This window comes from Centroberyx affinis, unplaced genomic scaffold, assembly GCF_046629955.1.
Source record: "Centroberyx affinis isolate AG114_WGS23_722 - 3 ecotype Tasmania unplaced genomic scaffold, CSIRO-AGI_Caff_v1 ptg004599l_1, whole genome shotgun sequence".
In the NCBI taxonomy this organism is placed as follows: Eukaryota; Metazoa; Chordata; class Actinopteri; order Beryciformes; family Berycidae; genus Centroberyx; species Centroberyx affinis.
Genome location: NW_027282213.1, coordinates 594,136 through 613,421, shown reverse-complemented (window position 1 = coordinate 613,421; position 19,286 = coordinate 594,136). Strand labels below are relative to the sequence as shown.

The 19,286-nt window shown below is 41.3% G+C and overlaps 2 protein-coding genes across 2 annotated transcripts; both read left to right on the top strand.

Annotated features, from left to right (window-relative positions):
• The first annotated feature begins 2,242 nt into the window (after positions 1–2,242).
• On the top strand, positions 2,243–11,696 carry LOC139665503 (protein shisa-5-like). The gene is made up of 5 exons (XM_071544545.1): positions 2,243–2,403; positions 3,387–3,546; positions 4,363–4,490; positions 7,685–7,939; positions 8,591–11,696. Exons 1-5 carry the CDS (start codon positions 2,337–2,339, stop codon positions 8,782–8,784), a joined length of 804 nt encoding a protein of 267 aa, XP_071400646.1. The 5' UTR covers positions 2,243–2,336; the 3' UTR covers positions 8,785–11,696.
• A 193-nt stretch (positions 11,697–11,889) lies between these two features.
• Positions 11,890–16,166, top strand: LOC139665497 (protein shisa-5-like). Its single transcript, XM_071544533.1, has 5 exons — positions 11,890–12,049; positions 12,532–12,688; positions 12,949–13,109; positions 13,850–14,095; positions 14,467–16,166. The coding sequence occupies exons 1-5, from the start codon at positions 11,983–11,985 to the stop codon at positions 14,616–14,618; spliced, it is 783 nt and encodes a 260-aa protein (XP_071400634.1). The 5' UTR covers positions 11,890–11,982; the 3' UTR covers positions 14,619–16,166.
• Positions 16,167–19,286: the final 3,120 nt, after the last annotated feature.

The window sequence follows — 19,286 nt, the reverse complement described above, 5'->3', positions numbered from 1 at the left end:
TTTTTGTTGTTGTTTTTGATAGTCAGCCTTTCTGGGAGACTTTCCCCACACCAGTTATTCAGCACACGTACTCAATTGAGAGATCCTGTCTCTATAGTCAGCATGTTCCCACAACAGGGCTAGACAGGGCAACCCAGGACAATCATTACCACAATAATAATCATAATCATAGTAAACTTAAGTAAAGTTATTTAAAGGCAGGTTTTACAAAGTGGTTGAGATAAAGTCATAAAAACAAAAATAATAAAATATATAGGCGATAAAAATAGAGACATACATTAAAAAAGTGGTTGAAATAATAATAGTAAATAGTAAACAGTCCAGGGGCCCTGATGTCAAAAGTGCAATCAGCTTTTGTCTTGAGACTGGAAATCAGTCAGGGGCCCGAGGATCTCAGACTGCTCAGGATTTTAATATTCACATTTCTGTGGGTTTTTCTGTGTCTTGTCAACAGTGAAGATAGAAAAGAACATTCCATATGTTTGCACCCTACTTGTTTTAGGCACTATTAACTCTTGGATCCCCTTTGTGTCTCGGGTGTGGTTTTCGTTGTGGTTTTTGCACTTCCTGCATCTCTGCCTGAAAATAATTATAAAGAATTGTCTGTGGACCAACCAAGTGGTCATTATCTGTGCAGCCACATACAGGACAGAACATGAGTAAGGCCCACATGATGGTCTGTGTGTGTAACCTTCCCTGACGTCATGGGGCCAAATAAACATTATCCACAGTTTCTCTCTGTATTGCACATAGAAATCTAGACAGTAGGGTGACACAGCAAACTGTTGCCTATAGGCCTAACCAGGCAGGTTGAGGGGAGATCAAGCATGATGCCAGTACTTCCTCACCTGGATTTTAGAGGAAACTAGAGGAAAAACTAGTTTGCCTCAAGTTATTACAGTAAATTTTAAGTCACTTACTGATGTAATAACATGATTCCCCTGTTGCTACACTATCAGCAAAACATTGGAAATATTGTTCTCATTCATTATATTTTTGGACAGTTGTTTGTCTTTTTAAAAGTGAAATTAAATTAACAGATAAAATGGGGTGCTTTTATGATGTGCCTATCACAAATGGGCATGGACCAAGGAGGTCCATCCCGGTACAAGCAACTGGGTGAGTGGGTGACAAAGCTGAGAAAAAAGAAAAAACAGAATTACCAACCAGAATACGTTCTGAGCATTGGTGTTAGGGGACTGTTCGTTATTTATGAGAGGGGGGTGCAAAACGGGGGAGGCACGTCAAATATTTTTTTAAACACTGGGGAGGGACTTAAGTGTTTTATTTTGGCTTTAAGGGAGGGACATATAACTTTAAATGGTTGTATTTTGTATTTATTTTAAATGTTTTTTTCTTTTCAAAATACGTGTTTTAACGCTGTATGGTGACGGGACTCACTAAACTTGGTATCTCCCAACCCTACCTTAACCTCACTGGACCTCACGCCCGAGTCCTCCGTCCGCGGGCTGCAGCTAGACGCTTCTCAACTGTCCCTGTCAGGTCGCTCTGGGCCGTTTCAATGCATTTGCCGTAAAGGTGAGAATACGCGTGCACTCCAAATTTAGGGGCGGCTGGTTTGACCGCGGAGTTGCGAGTGACGGCTAGCTTGACCCGCAGTGAGATGTGCTCCCGGGGGACAGCCACAAAATAATATTTATAAAGTCATCAGTTCTAATTTTATTTTATCAAATCACAATTTGACAATCAGCATCTATGGTTGGAAAAGGTCAGCCTTTGCTTTTTATTTTCTCCAATACTACCTACCTTTGGTGTGAATATAATAAAATATGGTTATTTATGGTGGAGGGAGGGTCATGCATTTTCCCCCAGTCACTCAGGGAGGCTCAAGGAAAAAATATTTGTAGCTCCGGGGAAGGTCAAGATAAAAAACAAAAAACAAAAAACGAAGTCACACCCCAGTCACCCCCCCCCCCCCCCCCCCCCCCCCCCCCACACACACACACACACACACACACACACACACACACATATCTATCCGTTAAACGTATAACATTTTTGTTTTTGTGAGTAACGTTAGTTTTTAGCCTTGTTTCAGGTTCATATGAGTTCTGTCGTTATGGTAACCGTTCGATCGGTGGCTGTGCTTGTGTGTGAGACTACTTGAGAATGTAGGAGGGACGCGCATGCGTTTACTCCTACTTTTGCAGACCGGATGGTGGGCCAGTTTCCTTATTTTAGAGTGACGTATCTTACGTATACAGACGATCTTTGCAAGGGAGAAACGCGGAGAAACGATACCGAACCAGACGCTCCTCTGTCCGAACGGGGGAGATTCCAGTTTCCTGCCTGGATTTAGGAATCCTCAAGTAGCCATGGCGGCAGGCCTGTCCGCTGTTGTTGTGTGTCTTCTATGTGTGATCCTGGTCCCTATTGTTTCTGGTGAGTTTGTGTTTTATTTAGCTAAACCATGAACGATTGTTCTTTTCCCCATGTCTGTGCCATGTTGTCGGTGTTTGTTTCACTATGGTGTGGGCTATTTTAGCTCAGATCGACAAGAAGTCGGCTCAAAGAGACCGAGTCAGGGCGATGGCACTGGCAGTAGCGCTGCAGTATAGAGCAGGGCTGTTTGATATTAGTTTAAGAAACTAAAGTTAACGTTTGTCTTCAAAACGTCGTGTTTACATTGTAGTTTGCGACTGGGAGCCGATCATTTTTATTTTCCTATGATGTGAAGGCCAACATTGGTTGCCAAAGCAAACACCAAAATCCATACTGACAGACTGAACGGACTGAAACAACTGGTCATTGTTTGTGAGCGTGGATAAATATCCTATATAGTTACCTACCACTCTGATCCCTCTAAATAAAAATAGCATTCAGCTGAAGAATCTATTATTTTTATATCTCTAATCTAGGCCAGTCCAGATATTTGTGAAGATGAGCAGCTCTCTCAGATGAACACAAATTAACTTTAGTCTATAGTGGCTGCATCAGTTTTCTTAACCAGAAAGAAGGTGCTCTCACAGTCACTTTTGGTGACAGTTCACACTCAATGGAACATATTTAAAATTTTGATCACATCATAGTATTGGTATTAGTAAGTATGAGTTCTCTGGTTTCAGGGTTTGGGGGAGAATTTTTCCATGTCCGCAAATATTGACTGGAGTGTCCTAGACCATCAAAGTAACATGAACTCCTACATTCAGTGGCATTTCCCTTTTTTTTTTTAAAGTGTGTGTGTGTGTGTGTGTGTGTGTGTGTGTGTGTTAATTCATCTCACATTACTTTAACCCAACCATTTTGATTCTGTTAAATCACCACTACAACTTTGCCTTCAGCAGTAATGAGGCTAAACTTTCCTCACATGTTCTTTCCCTCTCTCCCCTCCTTCGCTGTGTCTCTGCACTGTAACCTTACCGCAGGGGACCGGGACTGTAAGGCCTACAGAGACATCACTAATGTGTACCACCCAACCGTGAAATGCACCATAGGATTTTGCTGCGGATCCTGCAACAACAGATACTGCTGCAAAGACTCCTTCTGGCGTCTCACTGAGGACAAACAGGAGGACTGTTTTGAAAGGTATTCTATTCTTATATATTCTGCTCTATTCTATTTGTGATATTGAGATTATGTTATGTTATTATTATGTTAGAATGAGCTGTAGGCATACTTTATTTCAGATTTTGCTGTTTGGAGCAATTTCATGAAAATAAATTAATGAAAAGATATTGTGGGTGAGTGTGAAGTTTGAGGCTTTGTTAGATTACAGACACTGTAGTGGTTTGTTTTGAATCTCTCTCTCTCTCTCTCTCGCTCTCTCTAACCACATGTGCTGTTGCAACCCGTTATGCAGTGATCATTCAGGCAGGCAGCAGGAAGTGTTGCCTTCCTGTGTAAGACCACCAGCGTGCACCTTGCAAATGAAATGCAACTTGTGCCACCAACCTCTTTTGTTTTCTTTCTCTTTATTCTGGTGACCTTACTTTACTGTGAAGTGCACTGCATCGCACACCATTATGAAACACACATAAATACTAACTGATTAATAAAATATTTTTATTATTAGCTCACATGCCTGATGTTGCACATTTCAACAAAGGTAACACAAGCCAAGAGTTTTCGCAGCTGTGATAGAAGACGCTTGGGCCATGTTCTGTCTTTATAGTAGATAATCCATGTATATACGTTTTCCAGTAGTGATTATTGCACAAGGGATAGTTGTGACAGCTCCAGTGTATTAGTACTGTGTGTACTAGGCTATACTGTTGCTGTAGTATTGATATTATTGTGCTTTTTTCCCTTATTATTTTCTACCCCAGTTGTGCCAGTACATTGATCAATAACATCAATATTAATTAATTTGCTTGTATTATTTTTGCTTTGTTTCTTCCTCAGTTATGCTGTCAAAGACACGGTGACCATTGCCTCTGGTGTTGCTGCTGTTGTCATCTTTATCCTTCTCCTCATCTGCTGCTGTGTCTGTCCCTGCTGCTGCCTCTACAAGATATGTCGCAAGCCCAGACGTAAGGAGCACTTCACTAATAAATAATAAAGTATATTGTTTAATTGATGATGATGTTAGATGCAGAACTAGCAGCTTGTTCTTTGGCCATGTAATGCTGCTGCCTCGATGGTGAAAGCCAAAATTTCAGGAACTCACAAGTACCCATATCCTATTTAGATGATGCGGCCCACTTAAAGGACTACGGACCTGTGTAATTTCTGTGTTGTTTGGCGTTAGAACCTCCGACAATTGGTTTGGCATCTCCCTTGTTTAGATATTTGGTAGCCATAGTTTTAACACCTTAAATAAATTAAAAATAGTTGCATGTGATGAAATTGCCATGCAAACTTTGAAGGCGTCACCTTTCTGTCTGAAATGTATTGACATTGTGCTGTGAGCCTGGCTTTTTTTTTTTTTTCCAGAAGAGACTTCTGGAAAATGTTCTTCCTCTTTTAGTTAGCAATGGCAACATCAAATGCAGTCGTGTGTGGGTTTTGAGGTTTATAGATAAATAAGGTTAGATAGATAAGAGGTTTAGATACTTTCACTTTCACAAGCACACAAGGCCTGAGCAGTGACAAATAAGCATTAAAGGGTTAAAAACATATTTAAACAGTGGACAACGATTCTTAGAGACTCTCTGAGGTATTGGCCTCTACCAAGGCAAGAATGCCAAAGGACCCATGTGCCGCTGACAGCCAATTTTGAGTTGCTAACTGGCTATCCAGAACTAGCAGACCTACATGGAACAGCAGGCCTTGATTTGCGCTTTTGGTTTCTAGTGTGTTGGAGTGCTTGTGTGTCTAGTTGCCAAAGCGTGAGTTGTGTAACATCAGGGGACTGGGTGGATGACTCAGTTGTGGTCCACTGGCCAACCCACCGCATGACTTTCATTACTGCAGCATCTTGGCATTATCAGTTAACACAGATGTTGCGACATAGAGCACAAAGTGATTTAAGGTAAAAAAAAATGACAATCATGTGCAAATGGTATCTGACCGCACAACATTGGGGTACAATGACTTATTGGAGGCTTTTAGTTAGTGTAGTACAGACTGTTCAGATCTATGAAGTTTCTTATTTGGCATGTGCTGTACTTGTGTAATTGTCGGGCGTGCTGTGCAGGATTTCGCCTGGCTTTGTAGAGAGTCTTAGGAGGTGATCGGTGTATCCCACAGGTTGATGACTCTGTAAAACCCTAAAACCTTTAGGAACTAGAAGGCACTTGGACAGTGCTCTGCCAATGCTGAACAATTCTCCAACTTGCTGTCACACCCAAAGATATCATTCCTGTCACTTAATTTAAGTTAAATTGGTTTGCTGACCCTGCAAAGATTCCCCTAGGATTTGGAACCGAGTCTCTATCTTTGTTAGTTTCATAGTTAGAGCTAAAAACAGAAACAAATCGTCTTAACAATGGAAATCCCGGATCCAGATCACCACCAGATCTAATCAGATGTTCCTTAGCACAAATCTGTTCAGAAGTTTTTTCGATATCCTGCTGACAAACAAACGGTGAAGAAAACCTTCCTTGGCTGAGATAACAAATATACGCTTTTATTGGAACCATTGAAGAAACCAGCCTAAGGAAAAACTCATACAGATACAGATTTTCTTTTTAAGTGTTGAGAATAAACACTTAGACAAGCTGCCTAAGTAGTTACATAGCGAGGGAAAACCTTGGCATGTTATTGTCCAGTCCTTACTTTTTAGTTCAGTGCTATCAGGGAAAGGGCCAGCCCCCATCCGCTCATCTCTCCATTACAGCAGAGTGGGTTCACTTCCAGTGTCTGACCCTTTTTCTCTTTGCCCTCTCCCCTTTATCCTCGCTGCCACCCTTTTTTTGTTTTTGCTTTCTTCTCTTCACAGTTCTCACACTAGATATCCCTCATACTAGTCTCCACCCTGTGGTTTATACCAATCCCTCTCTCTAGACGAATTCTTCAATAATTTCCCCACAGTGGAGGAAAGCACCCGAGATTTTTGTGTGCGTGTCTGTGTGTGCATGTGTGTGTGTGAGCGCTGCAGTAAATTACTACACACTCTTGCAGTTCCAGTCTGTTTGGTTTTAGCCAGCTTGTCCAAGTTTGCCAAACAGTAACTGAGGCTAGGCAGAGTGCAGTAGGCTAAAATACAGTGGAGTGTGGAGTGTGGAGCTCCTGGCCGGGGCTGTTGCATGTTGGGATCACACTCAGGAATTTCAGAACTCCACCTTGTGTGACTCATTGTTTCCACGACGACCACAGAGGGGGAGGAGACCTCAAAAATATCCCACGTCATTTACAGGAAGTGGTCTCGGTGACTCCCACTCTGGAACGAAAAAAGCTGGTGGTGGGGAACTGACTGACACACGCACACACACTCACAATCAGGGGGTTTCTCTGAAAACAACCCTGTCTTTTAACTTAACTAACTTAACCCTTGTACTCACAGTGAAGTGTGTGTACTTGAAGTGTGGAGATATTAAAAGTCTCTTTCTCCTCCAGTGAAATGAATTGAACAAGACCATGGTCAGCAAGAATTTCATTGACACTGAGTTCAGTAACACCAAGAGGCATTCATAGCATGGGAATGCCTTCCAATTTTAGAAGTTTGCTGACTCATGGCTTAATGGGAATCATTTCATAATCTTTTTTTTTTATAGTTTCAAATTTTTTATAGTTTTATCACCATGTTTGTACAGGGAAGAATTGGATGAATGCAGAAGTGATGTTTTCAGTTAAGTCTGACTGCATATTTATGGAATACATCGCTTGTTTGTGTGATTGTATGTACTCAAATCTAAACTTCACTCTTGTTTAGTGTTGTGAAGTCCCAATTACAAGGCTTATTTCTTGCTCACTATTGTATAATTCTGATTTCCAGTCTCAACCCTGCTGAAAAAAAGCCAAGCTGGTGGCCAGCATATGGCAGTCATGCTCTGACCATAAATGCTGGTTTATCTGGTTACCAGCTTAGTATGTATTATGGGCACTTTGATTCTGGTCTTAGCTGGTCTACCAGTGTTGTCATTTACCACCTTAACCAGCATCAAATCATCCCTACGCTTCAAAAAACAGCAAAAGACCAGCAGTGCCCTTTAAGAGTCAAAGCTGTTTTTTTCCAACAAGAATGTTTTATCTCATTGCTGTTCCTCTCTCTTTCCTCAGCTGTATCTTCTCCTCAACTCATCTAAAACTCTGATTTAACCCCCTTTCCTCTGTTTGTTTACAGCGGTGATAGCTACCACCACCCATACCACAGTGGTTACCACCACTCCTCAGCAGTATCCCCAACAGCCAACAGCATCTCCTGGACATCCACAGTCCTACCAGGGGGCGCAGTACCCAGGCTACCAGCCTGTCCCAGTCCAGCCAGGTTATGGAGCCCAGCCCATGCCCCAGGCCTATGGGGGACAGCCCATGCCCACAGCGCCCTACCAGGGCCAACCTTATACGCCAGGACCGCCACCACCATATCACGAAGCCGGTGAGTTCGGATTTTTATGACCTAGATGAAATGTCACAGGTCCGATCCCTGCAACAGTCCTCTTTCACAAATGCAGCCTGTTTTCCGTAAATTTAACGGAACGGGCTTGTGTTGAAAAGGAGCCGTGTCGAAATGCTAGTAAATCAGTTTCACACACCATTTGTTGTAATAGCTGTCTGTATACTAGATACATGGGGTGAGATTTAACAGGGCTGCATTTCACCAATAGATATGTAAGCTACAGACAAAAATTACACACAAGGTTTTTTCATCATTAGAGAGCAACTTTTGCCCAATCAGGACCTTTTTTTTCCTGTTTTTGATAGGTGCTTCTATTCAGAGCCGTTACAGTGTCTTTCAAAGCACCCAGAACACCATAGAAAAGCATTTTTTTTAAAACATTGGATAATTACATGTTACAGTGGAGTTTATAGGAAACACATTGTGCAATTTTAGTGCTTCAAAATAGCTGCAACCGGATGTGGAGGTGGAATGACCGCTGCTGGCATAAAGTCTGAATGTCTGCATAAAAGGAAATGGAATAATGTTCATAGTCATTTGTGAGAGACGGAACTGACCCTGTGGTTACTGTCAAAACATTTACCGACCCTTCATAATCACACCATGTTTCCTCTCTCTGTTTGTTCCCAGCTGGCCCAGGCTACTCTCCGATGCCTTACAGCCAGGCTGCGTTCACCCCGGGGCAGCCAGCGTACCCTCTCCAGCCTCCCGCCCAGCCCCAGCCCCAGCCCCAGCCCCAGCCCCAGCCCAACGCTCCAGACTACCTTGCCCAGCCAGCGTACAACCCGGCTTACGCTCCACCACCGCCCAAGGCTGGATACTAGACCGCACCACCACATCCTGGGTCACGTTCAGCGTGGCTCAACCTTTTCGAACTTGTCTGAATTGGAAATGCTGTCATTTGAGTTGAGATGAGAAACGTAACGTGTCATGTAACATGTATGTTGGTGGGGATGTGATGACACGTTTGTTGTTGTTGTTATAGCCCATCTTTTCCCTTGACAAGTGGAAATGTAGATACCTGTTGGCTTTTAGTGCATGAACTCCCAATATGTAGGTGGTGAGAATCCATTTTTTTTTTAACTATTGGCCCCATCTTAGTGAATTAAACATAAAACCACTGAGTCAAATTTTAAAAGTGTATCCAAGTGCTTTGTAAGTTCAGTTTTCTGAACAGGCCCCAACGTCTCCCCCCTAGTCCCCCTGTGCACTTGGCACAGGATAAATCTTAAACCTCTTTGAGCTCTTAATTCATCTGGTGTTTTCACCAACTATGGTGAATGGAATTGGGCCCAATTGTCAAACTTAGGTGGGAGTGTATGGCTGGTTATGGTCATAATCTCATTGCTTGATGCTGATGTATGTTACGCTGATAGACCATACTGATCCTTTTTTTCTGTAGTTTATCTCATACTCTGTCATCCCTGGACTGGTGTTTCTGAAAGCGTATAATGCATTATATGTGTTGTATACGTGAAGGATCTTACCTGGGCACAGATGAAGCCCAAGGTATCAAATACTCTTCAATGGAGGATTCATAATGCATAGGATACGCTTCACTGGAAGCATATCCATTGACTACTAAATTTCAGGGGGAAAAAGAGACTGCTTACTGTGTTCAGGAAATGGCTTGTTCTTTTAAACCTGAAGTTTATTTTTTTTTTTCTGGAAAAGATCTGTTTTTTACTGTAGCCTTATCCGTGGAAGATTTTGAGGTTTTCCATGCCACTATATACCAACTTTTTAAACTGCTCTTTTTTTATTTGGAGACTAACAGCAAAAGGGAATGTCCATCATTCATTGTCATCAGCTGTTTGCAGCCCATACAAGGTGTGTGTCAGCTCCACACACTGAGCAGGGAAAAGTTCACATTCCGTTCAGTTTCCATGTGTCCATGTGCTAGGGAGATTCCAGATGAAGTTCACTTTTGCACAGGATACTTGCATATTTTTCTTAGTTTGCCCATATTACAACTGTCCACAGGTGTTGCGGTGTTTAAGGAGCGGACTGTAAATGACACTGGAAGCAGAAAATGCTGCAGATGCCAGTTTTGACTGAAATAACCGGACCATCAGAATTATTTCTCTTTTCGGTCGACCGCACATTCAAGTGAATTGAAAATGTAGCAAATTCCAGTTTTGAATGAAACAACCAGAAGGTCAGAATGATTTCTCTTTTCAGTTTTTGACATTGCTGAGTTCAAGGATAAAGAGATAAGCAGTCATTGATGGAGAATGTTATGTTATGTTAGCAACCAAATGCAAGAGACAACTGTGCCTTTTTAATCCAACTTCTCATTTCAAAACTGTGCATGCCATAAAATGTGTTTCTTTAATCTCATTTTCTATTTATTCATTAATGTTTCTTATTTGACTGTTTGAGTTATTCTCTTGTAGTGTTTGCTTTGTAAACTTGTAATTCAGGTTACATTAAGGTTTCATTTAGCCTGTCAAGCCATTCTGCAGTGTTGTGTTCAACACTGCTGCCATCAAAATGTTCAGTCCCTATAAATTGTATAGTCTTATAGGGGTTTTCACTTCAACCAAAACTCATGTCATGTCAAATCTTTACAATGCTATCCTTTTCTGTTGATTCAGTATTGTTTGCCTTGGCAAATCATATTTCTTGAAATGTAAACCCTTAAATATCATTATCTGTTGTTTCACCTGTGCTGTCATTAGACTGCATCACCATAATAATCAGAGGTTTGAATCACTGGTCTGTGTTAATTATTTTTTTTTGTTGTTTTTTTTTTGTTCTGTCTAAACTAATATGCCTTCCTTCCTGTCTGCCGCTCTGTCACCACACCTTAGCCTGTCAATATGTAACTAAGCCATGAATCCTGTCCTCTGCTGATTGAAATGCCTTGTGAATAGCTTTACTAAAGTGACCTACTCTGTGATCCAGTTGAACTTGCAGTTCATTCACCACTTTACATTCACCACTTTTGCAATTCTTGTCATATTCATGTGACAGGTCATAGATTGATCTTTGGCAATCTAAGATCCGCAGACCAATTTCCTTCTAACTGCAACTTTTCAACTTCCCTCTTTTAGACTTCAGTTTTAGAAATCAGTACTTATTAGATTCCATTCAGAGGGCGTCATCAACCAGTGTGCTTCACAGTATAATGAGCACGAGTTTCAGTATGACTTTAAAGGTGGTGCCAGTGGAAACCGCATCTAAAACCTGGCATTGTTAGTGTCATTACCCATGAGAGACCACAGGTTACAATGAATGGAGTAATCTTTGATCATTTGACCATCCAGACAGCACCCTCACATATTTTTTGCAGAACAATTTTTTTGTGTGAGGGACGTGCATGCATGTGTTTATTACAACGACCAAGTGATTTGTTTGTGTAATATACATAATACTGCAGTGTAGGCTCGCCTTTTGCCTATGCTGTTCTGAAGTCTGTCTTGATAAATGTGCACTGCCTATGCTCTGATTTCCCTCTATTGGCCAGTGTTGGTTCTTCAAGGTGATTTTGGTGTGTGTGTGTGTGTGTGTGTGTGTGTGTGTGTGTGTGTGTGTGTGTGCGTGGATTACAGCCATCTATGATCTTTATCAAAGATCTAACTGCAGAGATCAGCGCTCTTGCTTCTGTCTGTGCTCTTCATTCAAGAATTGTCAAAGATGTTACTGTGAGAATATGTGTTTCATGACTTTTATTGTTTTGTGAAAAAAAAATGCCACTTGATCTGCAGAGTTAAATAAAACATACATTTTCCAACACCTGCTGTTATGGTGGTTTGTGGTTGATTACTACAGTTAAATTCCAGTGATCAACAGTAGTTAGAGTCACCAAAAATTGCAATTTAGCTCAATTTAGCTCCAGCTGACTGAAGTAATAATCTTTTCAAATGACATAAAGGTAATGGCAAAAAAAAAAAAAAAAGTCTTTCACAGTAAGCATGGAATGTTGTTGGGCTACTTGTTGCTTGGGAGGGACAGGCAGGTTGAAACAGTCTTGTAGCACAGTATCATTCATTACTCTATTACAGGGAGTCATTGCAGCTATGGTTTCAGGTGTCTTGTCCAGTCTTGTGTGCGCTTTATTTGTGACCCTACTCCCGGCTGTATCTGGTGAGTTTTATTTTGGTTTTCTTCCAAGAGGAGAGTCAGGATGTTTTTTAGGACCATGGCTTCCTGCTGATCGTATTGCATTGTCTGAGAGGCAACAGTCATAGAGTGAAACAAAAATGATCTAGCCAAATAAAATTACAAAAGAATGGGAAACCTTGTGTTACGGCTTTCACTTGAACTATGGTTTCACGCTGAACTATGGTTAATAATCAGTTAATAATCAGTCATAGCTTCATACTGGAACTACTTTCTTTTTTACTGCTCAATTAGGACCACAAATGCTAGTTTGAGGGGTGTGTCCATGTGTGTGTGTTGGTGTGAGCATTTTTGTTTCTGTATGTGCGACTGTGAACTTGCATTTACCATGAGGCTAATCTGCCAATGCCTTCATTTAACTATTAGTCTTAACAGTTCAACTTTTAACTCCTTACCCTCTGACCCTCATTACTCTTCACCATGACTGTGTGTCTTATATATTACAGCTGACTACTGTACAAGATACTTGTCCACCAGTAGTGACTTCCATGATGTTCAGCAATGCGGCCCCGACTACTGCTGTGGAACCTGCAACAAAAAATACTGCTGCACTGATGCTAGATTCCATCTATCTCAAGACAAACAAGATCGCTGTACTGAAAGGTGCTCTCCTGTTTTGTATCCTGTTTCACTCTCCATGATACAAAGATTTGATACTAAAGTACATGAAAAGGGATCAAATTCATTCAGTCACGTATAGATGGTTTCCTGGATGGTTTCCTGGGCAACGGCCAATCCATTGCTAAGCATCCTAAATCATCCTCACCAGGGAATTCCGAAAATATCAGCATTGTTTGTGACATTTGATAATTTTATTTATTGTACATTTATAACAATTAGAATTCTTTTTTCTTCTTTCCCAGTTATGGCATTACAAAAGGAAAGCGCATTGCCCTCCTGGTGGGCAGCATCCTAGGCACTGTTTTCCCCATCATCATCTGTGTGTGTCTCATAATCTGCTGTGTGTCTCCTTGCTGCTTCCTCTACAAGAAGTGCCAGCGAAGACGCAGCCGTAGGCCTCAAAGTAAGACACACTGTACTGGTGACAGTAGCACCCAATTTAGTTTAATTGCTGCTTCCTCTACAAGAAGTGCCAGTGAAGACGCAGCCGTAGGCCTCAAAGTAAGACACACTGTACTGGTGACAGTAGCACCCAATTTAGTTTAGTTAGAGTTCATGCTGTTCTTTGCATTACTATTGGCAACTACTCTCCAGGCACTGTTGTTATAGAAAGTTTGCTCAAGCTAGTTACACAGCAAACAATGTGCAAGTGATTGAGGATGGACTACAATCTGTAATATCCCATAATATCCCAAGGGACATTTTGTGTCTCAGTTTAGTATATACATACACTACCAGTCAAACGTTTGGACACACACATTTTTCTTTATTTTTTTCTTTATTTATTTTTTACTATTTGTCACATTTTAGGATAATAGTGAAGACATCAAAACTATGAAATAACACAAAGTGACCCAAAAAAAATCTTATATTTTGGATTCTGGAAAGGCAAAGGCTTTGGAAAGAAATTCATACATAGGCATCAACTTAAACAAATCTCAAGCATTTAATCATAAATCTTTAGATCAAAATGGCTTTAAGATAATAAAAAACATAGTGCATTCATTCAGGTGTGTCCAAACTTTTGACTGGTAGTGTAGTATTCAAAAATCAGTGGCAGAATCTGCCGTTGTTTCCCATTTTGTTTCACGGTCAGCAGACAAATCGATCAACCGAACTAACTAAGATTATGACTTTACCCAGCTGTGATAAACACAACAGTAGTCAACGCACCCCAGCAGCCATCTGCCCCCTCAGGACATCAGCATCCCTACCAGGGGGGCCAGTACCAGGGGGACCAGTACCCGGGGGGCCAGTACCAGGGGGCCCAGTACCAGGGGGGCCAGTACCCGGGGGGCCAGTACCCGGGCTACCAGCCTGTACCGCTCCAGCTTGGCTATGGAGCCCAGCCAATGCCCACCGCGCCTCCCCCATCATATATGGAAGCCAGTGAGTTTTTACAAGGAATTTTCTATGGCAGGAGTGGACCAACATGGTGGCCTCCTTGGTTGATGTTACACAGTTGTCCAGGCTCGTCTACCTATACAGCATACAAGATGCACTGTAACTGTGTACTGTGAAATAAGTAACATCTGATTCACATTAAGAAAATCTCTGTGTTGTGTAGTACTGTAGTCTCAGCATGGCAGAAGCTGCAACAAGACATTCAATTCTAATGACATTTGGTACTAAATAGTCCTACATCTCAATTTCTACAAAAAGAAAAAAAAGAATAATTGGGAATATTATCATTCAATTTTTCTGTAATAACACACTCCTTATTTTTGTTTCTTATTGTCTTGTCTTTATTGCTGATCCAGGCTACTCTCCAGTTTCAATGCCTTACAGCCCGGCTCAAGGGCTGCCGGTTTACCCTTCCCAGCCCCATGCACTACCACCTCACTTAGACGACCTCGCACATCCACCCTACAACCCTGCCTATACTGATGGTCCAAGCCCCAAAACTGGATAGCTTACTGGACCAAAGCACCACATGTTATAATAATATTGTGAATTACAGATGTGGTCTTCCACTGGAAAAATAGCAGACAAAGTTGATGAGGCAAATGCAGCTATCAAGTTCAAAACGTTAAGTTCAAAGTTAATAGATGTTAAAAGTTAATAATGTGTTCAATCCATGTGTAATTTTAAAATTCATCTCTACATTTTGTACGGGTAAATATTATGGAACATTAGCTACAATGATGACAATTTATTTTATGTATTTTATGTATCGGATAACAAAGGCTTATGAAGTTTGATGAAGTTTAAGTGGAAAATTGTCATGTTGAATGTTGAATGATGTTGAATTTCAGGACAGCAATATCTGCTCTTAGTACTGACACATAAAATCTTATCTGTCTGTGTCATGGACTAATCATATAACTTTTAATATTATTCCTAGTTTTTTCTCCCCTTTATTTCACTTACACATTACAGTATTTAGCCTCCTTTATTACATCACTTTTGAATGCCAATACTCATCCCTCTTTTTGAAGTGCCACTGAAGTGCCACTAGAGGTCGCCTTTGTCTCACTTAATCTGCATGAAAAAAGGAAAGGTTACAGTATGTTGTAGGTCATGGACAATGCTGGGTTGGGGAAAGTTACTTTTAAGAGTAATTTATTACCTTACTTTGTTATTTACCTTAAAAAGTAGTTGCATTACAAAGTCACTCTTTATTAAAAGTAACTCGGTGGAGTACATTTGTGTTAAAACTGGCAGAGGTCAAATAGATTCATAAATATATGAAATGATGTGGTGTGTATATGAATTAGTTACAATGTGACAACCTTTACATGTTTCATAGGTTTTGAACTGTTTTATGATGAAATCGCTGATGTGCCTGATAAAGAAGTTGATACATGTTTATCTAATAGACCTGCCAATGTAGAAAGGAACATTTGAAGTGATACTGCTCAGTGTTGGCTGCCACAAAATGCTAAATGTAATTGTTGCCAACCCTGATACTGTTTATCCTACTGCCTTAAATGTTACAGCCTTCTACTTTACCCTCCTTACCACAACATACAGGCTGGTGAGTTTCTTTATACCATGATGCCACGTTTTGATACTACTCTTACATACATTTTGATTTTGAGGGCTGTATTTGTCTTAGGTGCTGATGCACACTTCAGTAGCACAAGAAAACCAATCAGTCACAGAAAAATATTCCATAAAGCCTTGTAGGATCATAGAAGAGACAAGCAAACACAACAGGTGGCCAGAACCACAAAAAATGCATTAACCTCCAGAAAATATTACAAGTATTTTATTGCTTCTACTATGTTATTGATTATTATTTACATTGATTTGAATTTTACTAAAGTAGATACTTAGTAATAATTTTGTTTGACAGAGACTTTTGTAACATTTGAGGAAAGTGGACTGGAAACCTTGGCGAATCCGAAAAGGAGCTCACTCTGTCACGGTTTATTGCACTGTTTATCATTACTACTATCAGTAATCAGTAATTGTTTCTAGAAAATTTACTCTTTCTTGAAAATAAAAAAAGTGTCACAGAAACAAAACAAAAGCATTGAGGAGCAGCCATTGCAGAAGTCTACCAACCAACCATCTATCCTTTTTTTCCCCAAAAAAATCCTCTTTGGATTGTGCAGTAGTGCAGCAGCAGTGCAACAAGCATGTAAAAAGTTGGACCTCTGTGGTGGCAATATCTGACCATACAGTACATAATGAAAGTATAGGATTGCAAGCAAGGTGTTATCAAGCAATCTCTAGTCCACACTGCGACCTTGAAACAAAATCAGGACTACTTAGCAGGAAAAATCCATAAATGAAGGGTTTCATTCCAAAATGCTATCTATCGACTTTTGAAAGATTTTGCTACCTGAAACTTAACTTTTCGCACCTTTTGGAATCATGTACAGTTATATTGAAAGAGTGAGTGGGCTTGCATGTAATCCTATAATAACCAGCACCGCCCCCCTAGAATCCCCAGCTATCCATTAATCAATACAGTAATAGTGCTGACTGCGGCTATCTCAGTCATCGGAGAGATGGGGGGCTAAAACGGGAATGGGAAAAATGACCCTGCCTATATGTACTGCTGCCTGCCTGCCTGCCATCTAAAATAAGCTCTCTCCTTGAAGTGTGGCTTGGACTGCTAATGAGCGCTTGTGTTGGGATGCCAGTGTCATGGACAATATGGCAGATAGTCTTTACGGAAAGCCATCACTATTGTTCTCTTCCTCTCCGTTCCTTTCTTCCACTCTCTCCTCCTTTCTTCTTCCATCCCTCCCTCTGACTGTGCTTTGTTTCACTGTGGACATTCTTTGTCTGGCCTCCTGCCCAAGCCGCCATTAAGATATTTTCAGCGTTTTCTCAAAGTCCCACACCATTCCTTTCTTCTTTTCCTTTTCTTGTTCTCTGTGGAATCCCTCTGGTATTTATATCTCAAGTCGGAGCTGCCTGGTACATGGAGAATGGACAAGAGACACACTATATCGGATACCGGATATCTGTTTGAAACCAACCTTTGAACAAGTTTAGATAATAATCAGGGAGTCTCCATTGGTCCAGTGAGTTGTGTGTGGGAGCAAGAATGTGATTTTTCCAACATTGACAACCGCTCACACTCCCTATGCACAGTTCAGTTCTTGCCAAGATGCTTCGGAGAGATACAGGCATGGTGTACTCTCCCACACGATCGGAAAAACAGGCAGACACGACAGCATAATATTTTAAATCTGTTCTATTAATATGGATAAGGCGTAAACTTGCTTCCAGTTAAGGCACAACAGACTAAACTGCTGTGTTTTGTGTTATCAAAAGGAATTTATACTGTAAATAGCCTCTGAGCCAGAAAATATGTAGATTGGGGAAAGGCGGGGATATATTCTATTTAAAACATATATCTAGAGAAAACATGAGACGATGCTGAATTCTTCCTGAGATTGTAGATGCAGTAAAAGCTTATCAGCTCTTTTCTTTTACCACTTAAGGGCACTAGGGGGCAGAAAGCGCATGATACCAGAGGCAGGTCCATGATGCCAGCCAGATCACATGAGAGGAATCCAGCCCCATCTCTTACCCACCTCCCAGGAAGTATAGACATTCATCATAGTACCCATAAACACTGATCTGGGCTCAGTTTTAATCCTACTAATGTTTACGTTGTGTAGACACTTTGTTGTCCCACTCAAAGGTAATTTCACACGAGATAACTTAGACTCATTGCTTTGCTTTACACAAAATTGATGAATTTTCAGGCAAATAATTACATCAACCCATCTTAAATGTGAAGCTAACTCGTAAAACTACGAGAATGACGACTCCCTCAAAACCATGCCCACCAGTGTTTTATCTCTCTGGGTTTTTTGGCGTGCAACTGTTGTGTGTGAGGTTTATTGTGTGGAACAGTTGAGGTGACACGCAGACAGCTGCACACAGATTGACACAGGAGAAACAGAAATCAGCTGGTCAGAACAGAGCAGCTGTGGATGCTCGCCCATCATGAAGACAATGCAGAGGAAATAACCGAAACTCTGACTTTGCAGTAGCAAAACAACACTAACAGAAGATGGGCTAGCATTCTGTTTCACATTGGCAAAATATTCTATCAAAAATGCATGTTGATTAATAAATTAAATTATAGATTATATATTGCCTGAGCTGTCAGCTGGCAAATGCTTTCTTTTTATTGATTATGCTTTGTTGGAATTCTGCAATTTTCCTGATTATGTCTCTCTGTTAAAATTGTTCTGTCACAACTCATATATTTCCCCCAGTCTCTCTCTTTCAGAAGACCAAAAAGGTCTGTAATAAAGTTTCCTGGGTCACTGTGCACATTTCAGCCTCTTTTGTCTCCCAGATTCATTCCAGATCGCTGCCACTGGAAGTCACATGCCAGGGCTTTCAAGCTGAGATTCTCTGAGAAAAGGCCTTTAGATTATTTATCAGCTTTATCCCCATCAGCACCATCGATCTATCGTCTTGACTTCCAAGAGCCTGTCCCTCTTTCCCTTTCTGTCCCTCAGATCTACAGGCACCTGTACCAACGAGCGGCCAGAGAGGGATGCAATGTGGACCGTGTGAGCTTAACAGATAAAACAGTCTGGTGTCTTTTCACCCTCTCTCTATTCAATAGCTTCCAAGTATCTTGACAACCTTGCCTGGTATTTTGGCAGCAGTCCCTTGAGTGTTGATGTCAGCTGAGAGAGGGGGTGGAGGGTGGAGAGACTGAAAGAGAGGGGAGGGGGAGGAGTGAGCGGGCTATTCAAGGCACTTGTCCTCTGTCTCCCTCAGTCACACAGAGCAAGCAGGGGGAGCAGAGAGGAGGGGGAGGCACACATGCATCGAGAGACACACACTCACACACACACTAGCCAACACGGCCACATTTTCTCAGACTGCCCCACAGACTGACAGCACCAAACGGAGTTGAGAGCCAGAACGACAGAGAGCGAGAGAGAGCAAGAGAGAGAGAGAGGGAGAGGGGATTGGAAACAAGGGAGGCATCCACAGAGGCCGGAGTGGAGAGGAAAGGAGAGGAGAATTACACAGGACTTACCCTTTTCTCTTTTAGCTCTCTATCAAAGCCTCTGGGGCCCACAAAAGGAATAAAACCCTGTACTCTTCTTGAACTGCACTTGCTCTGCTGAAGGACCTGCACTTTGCT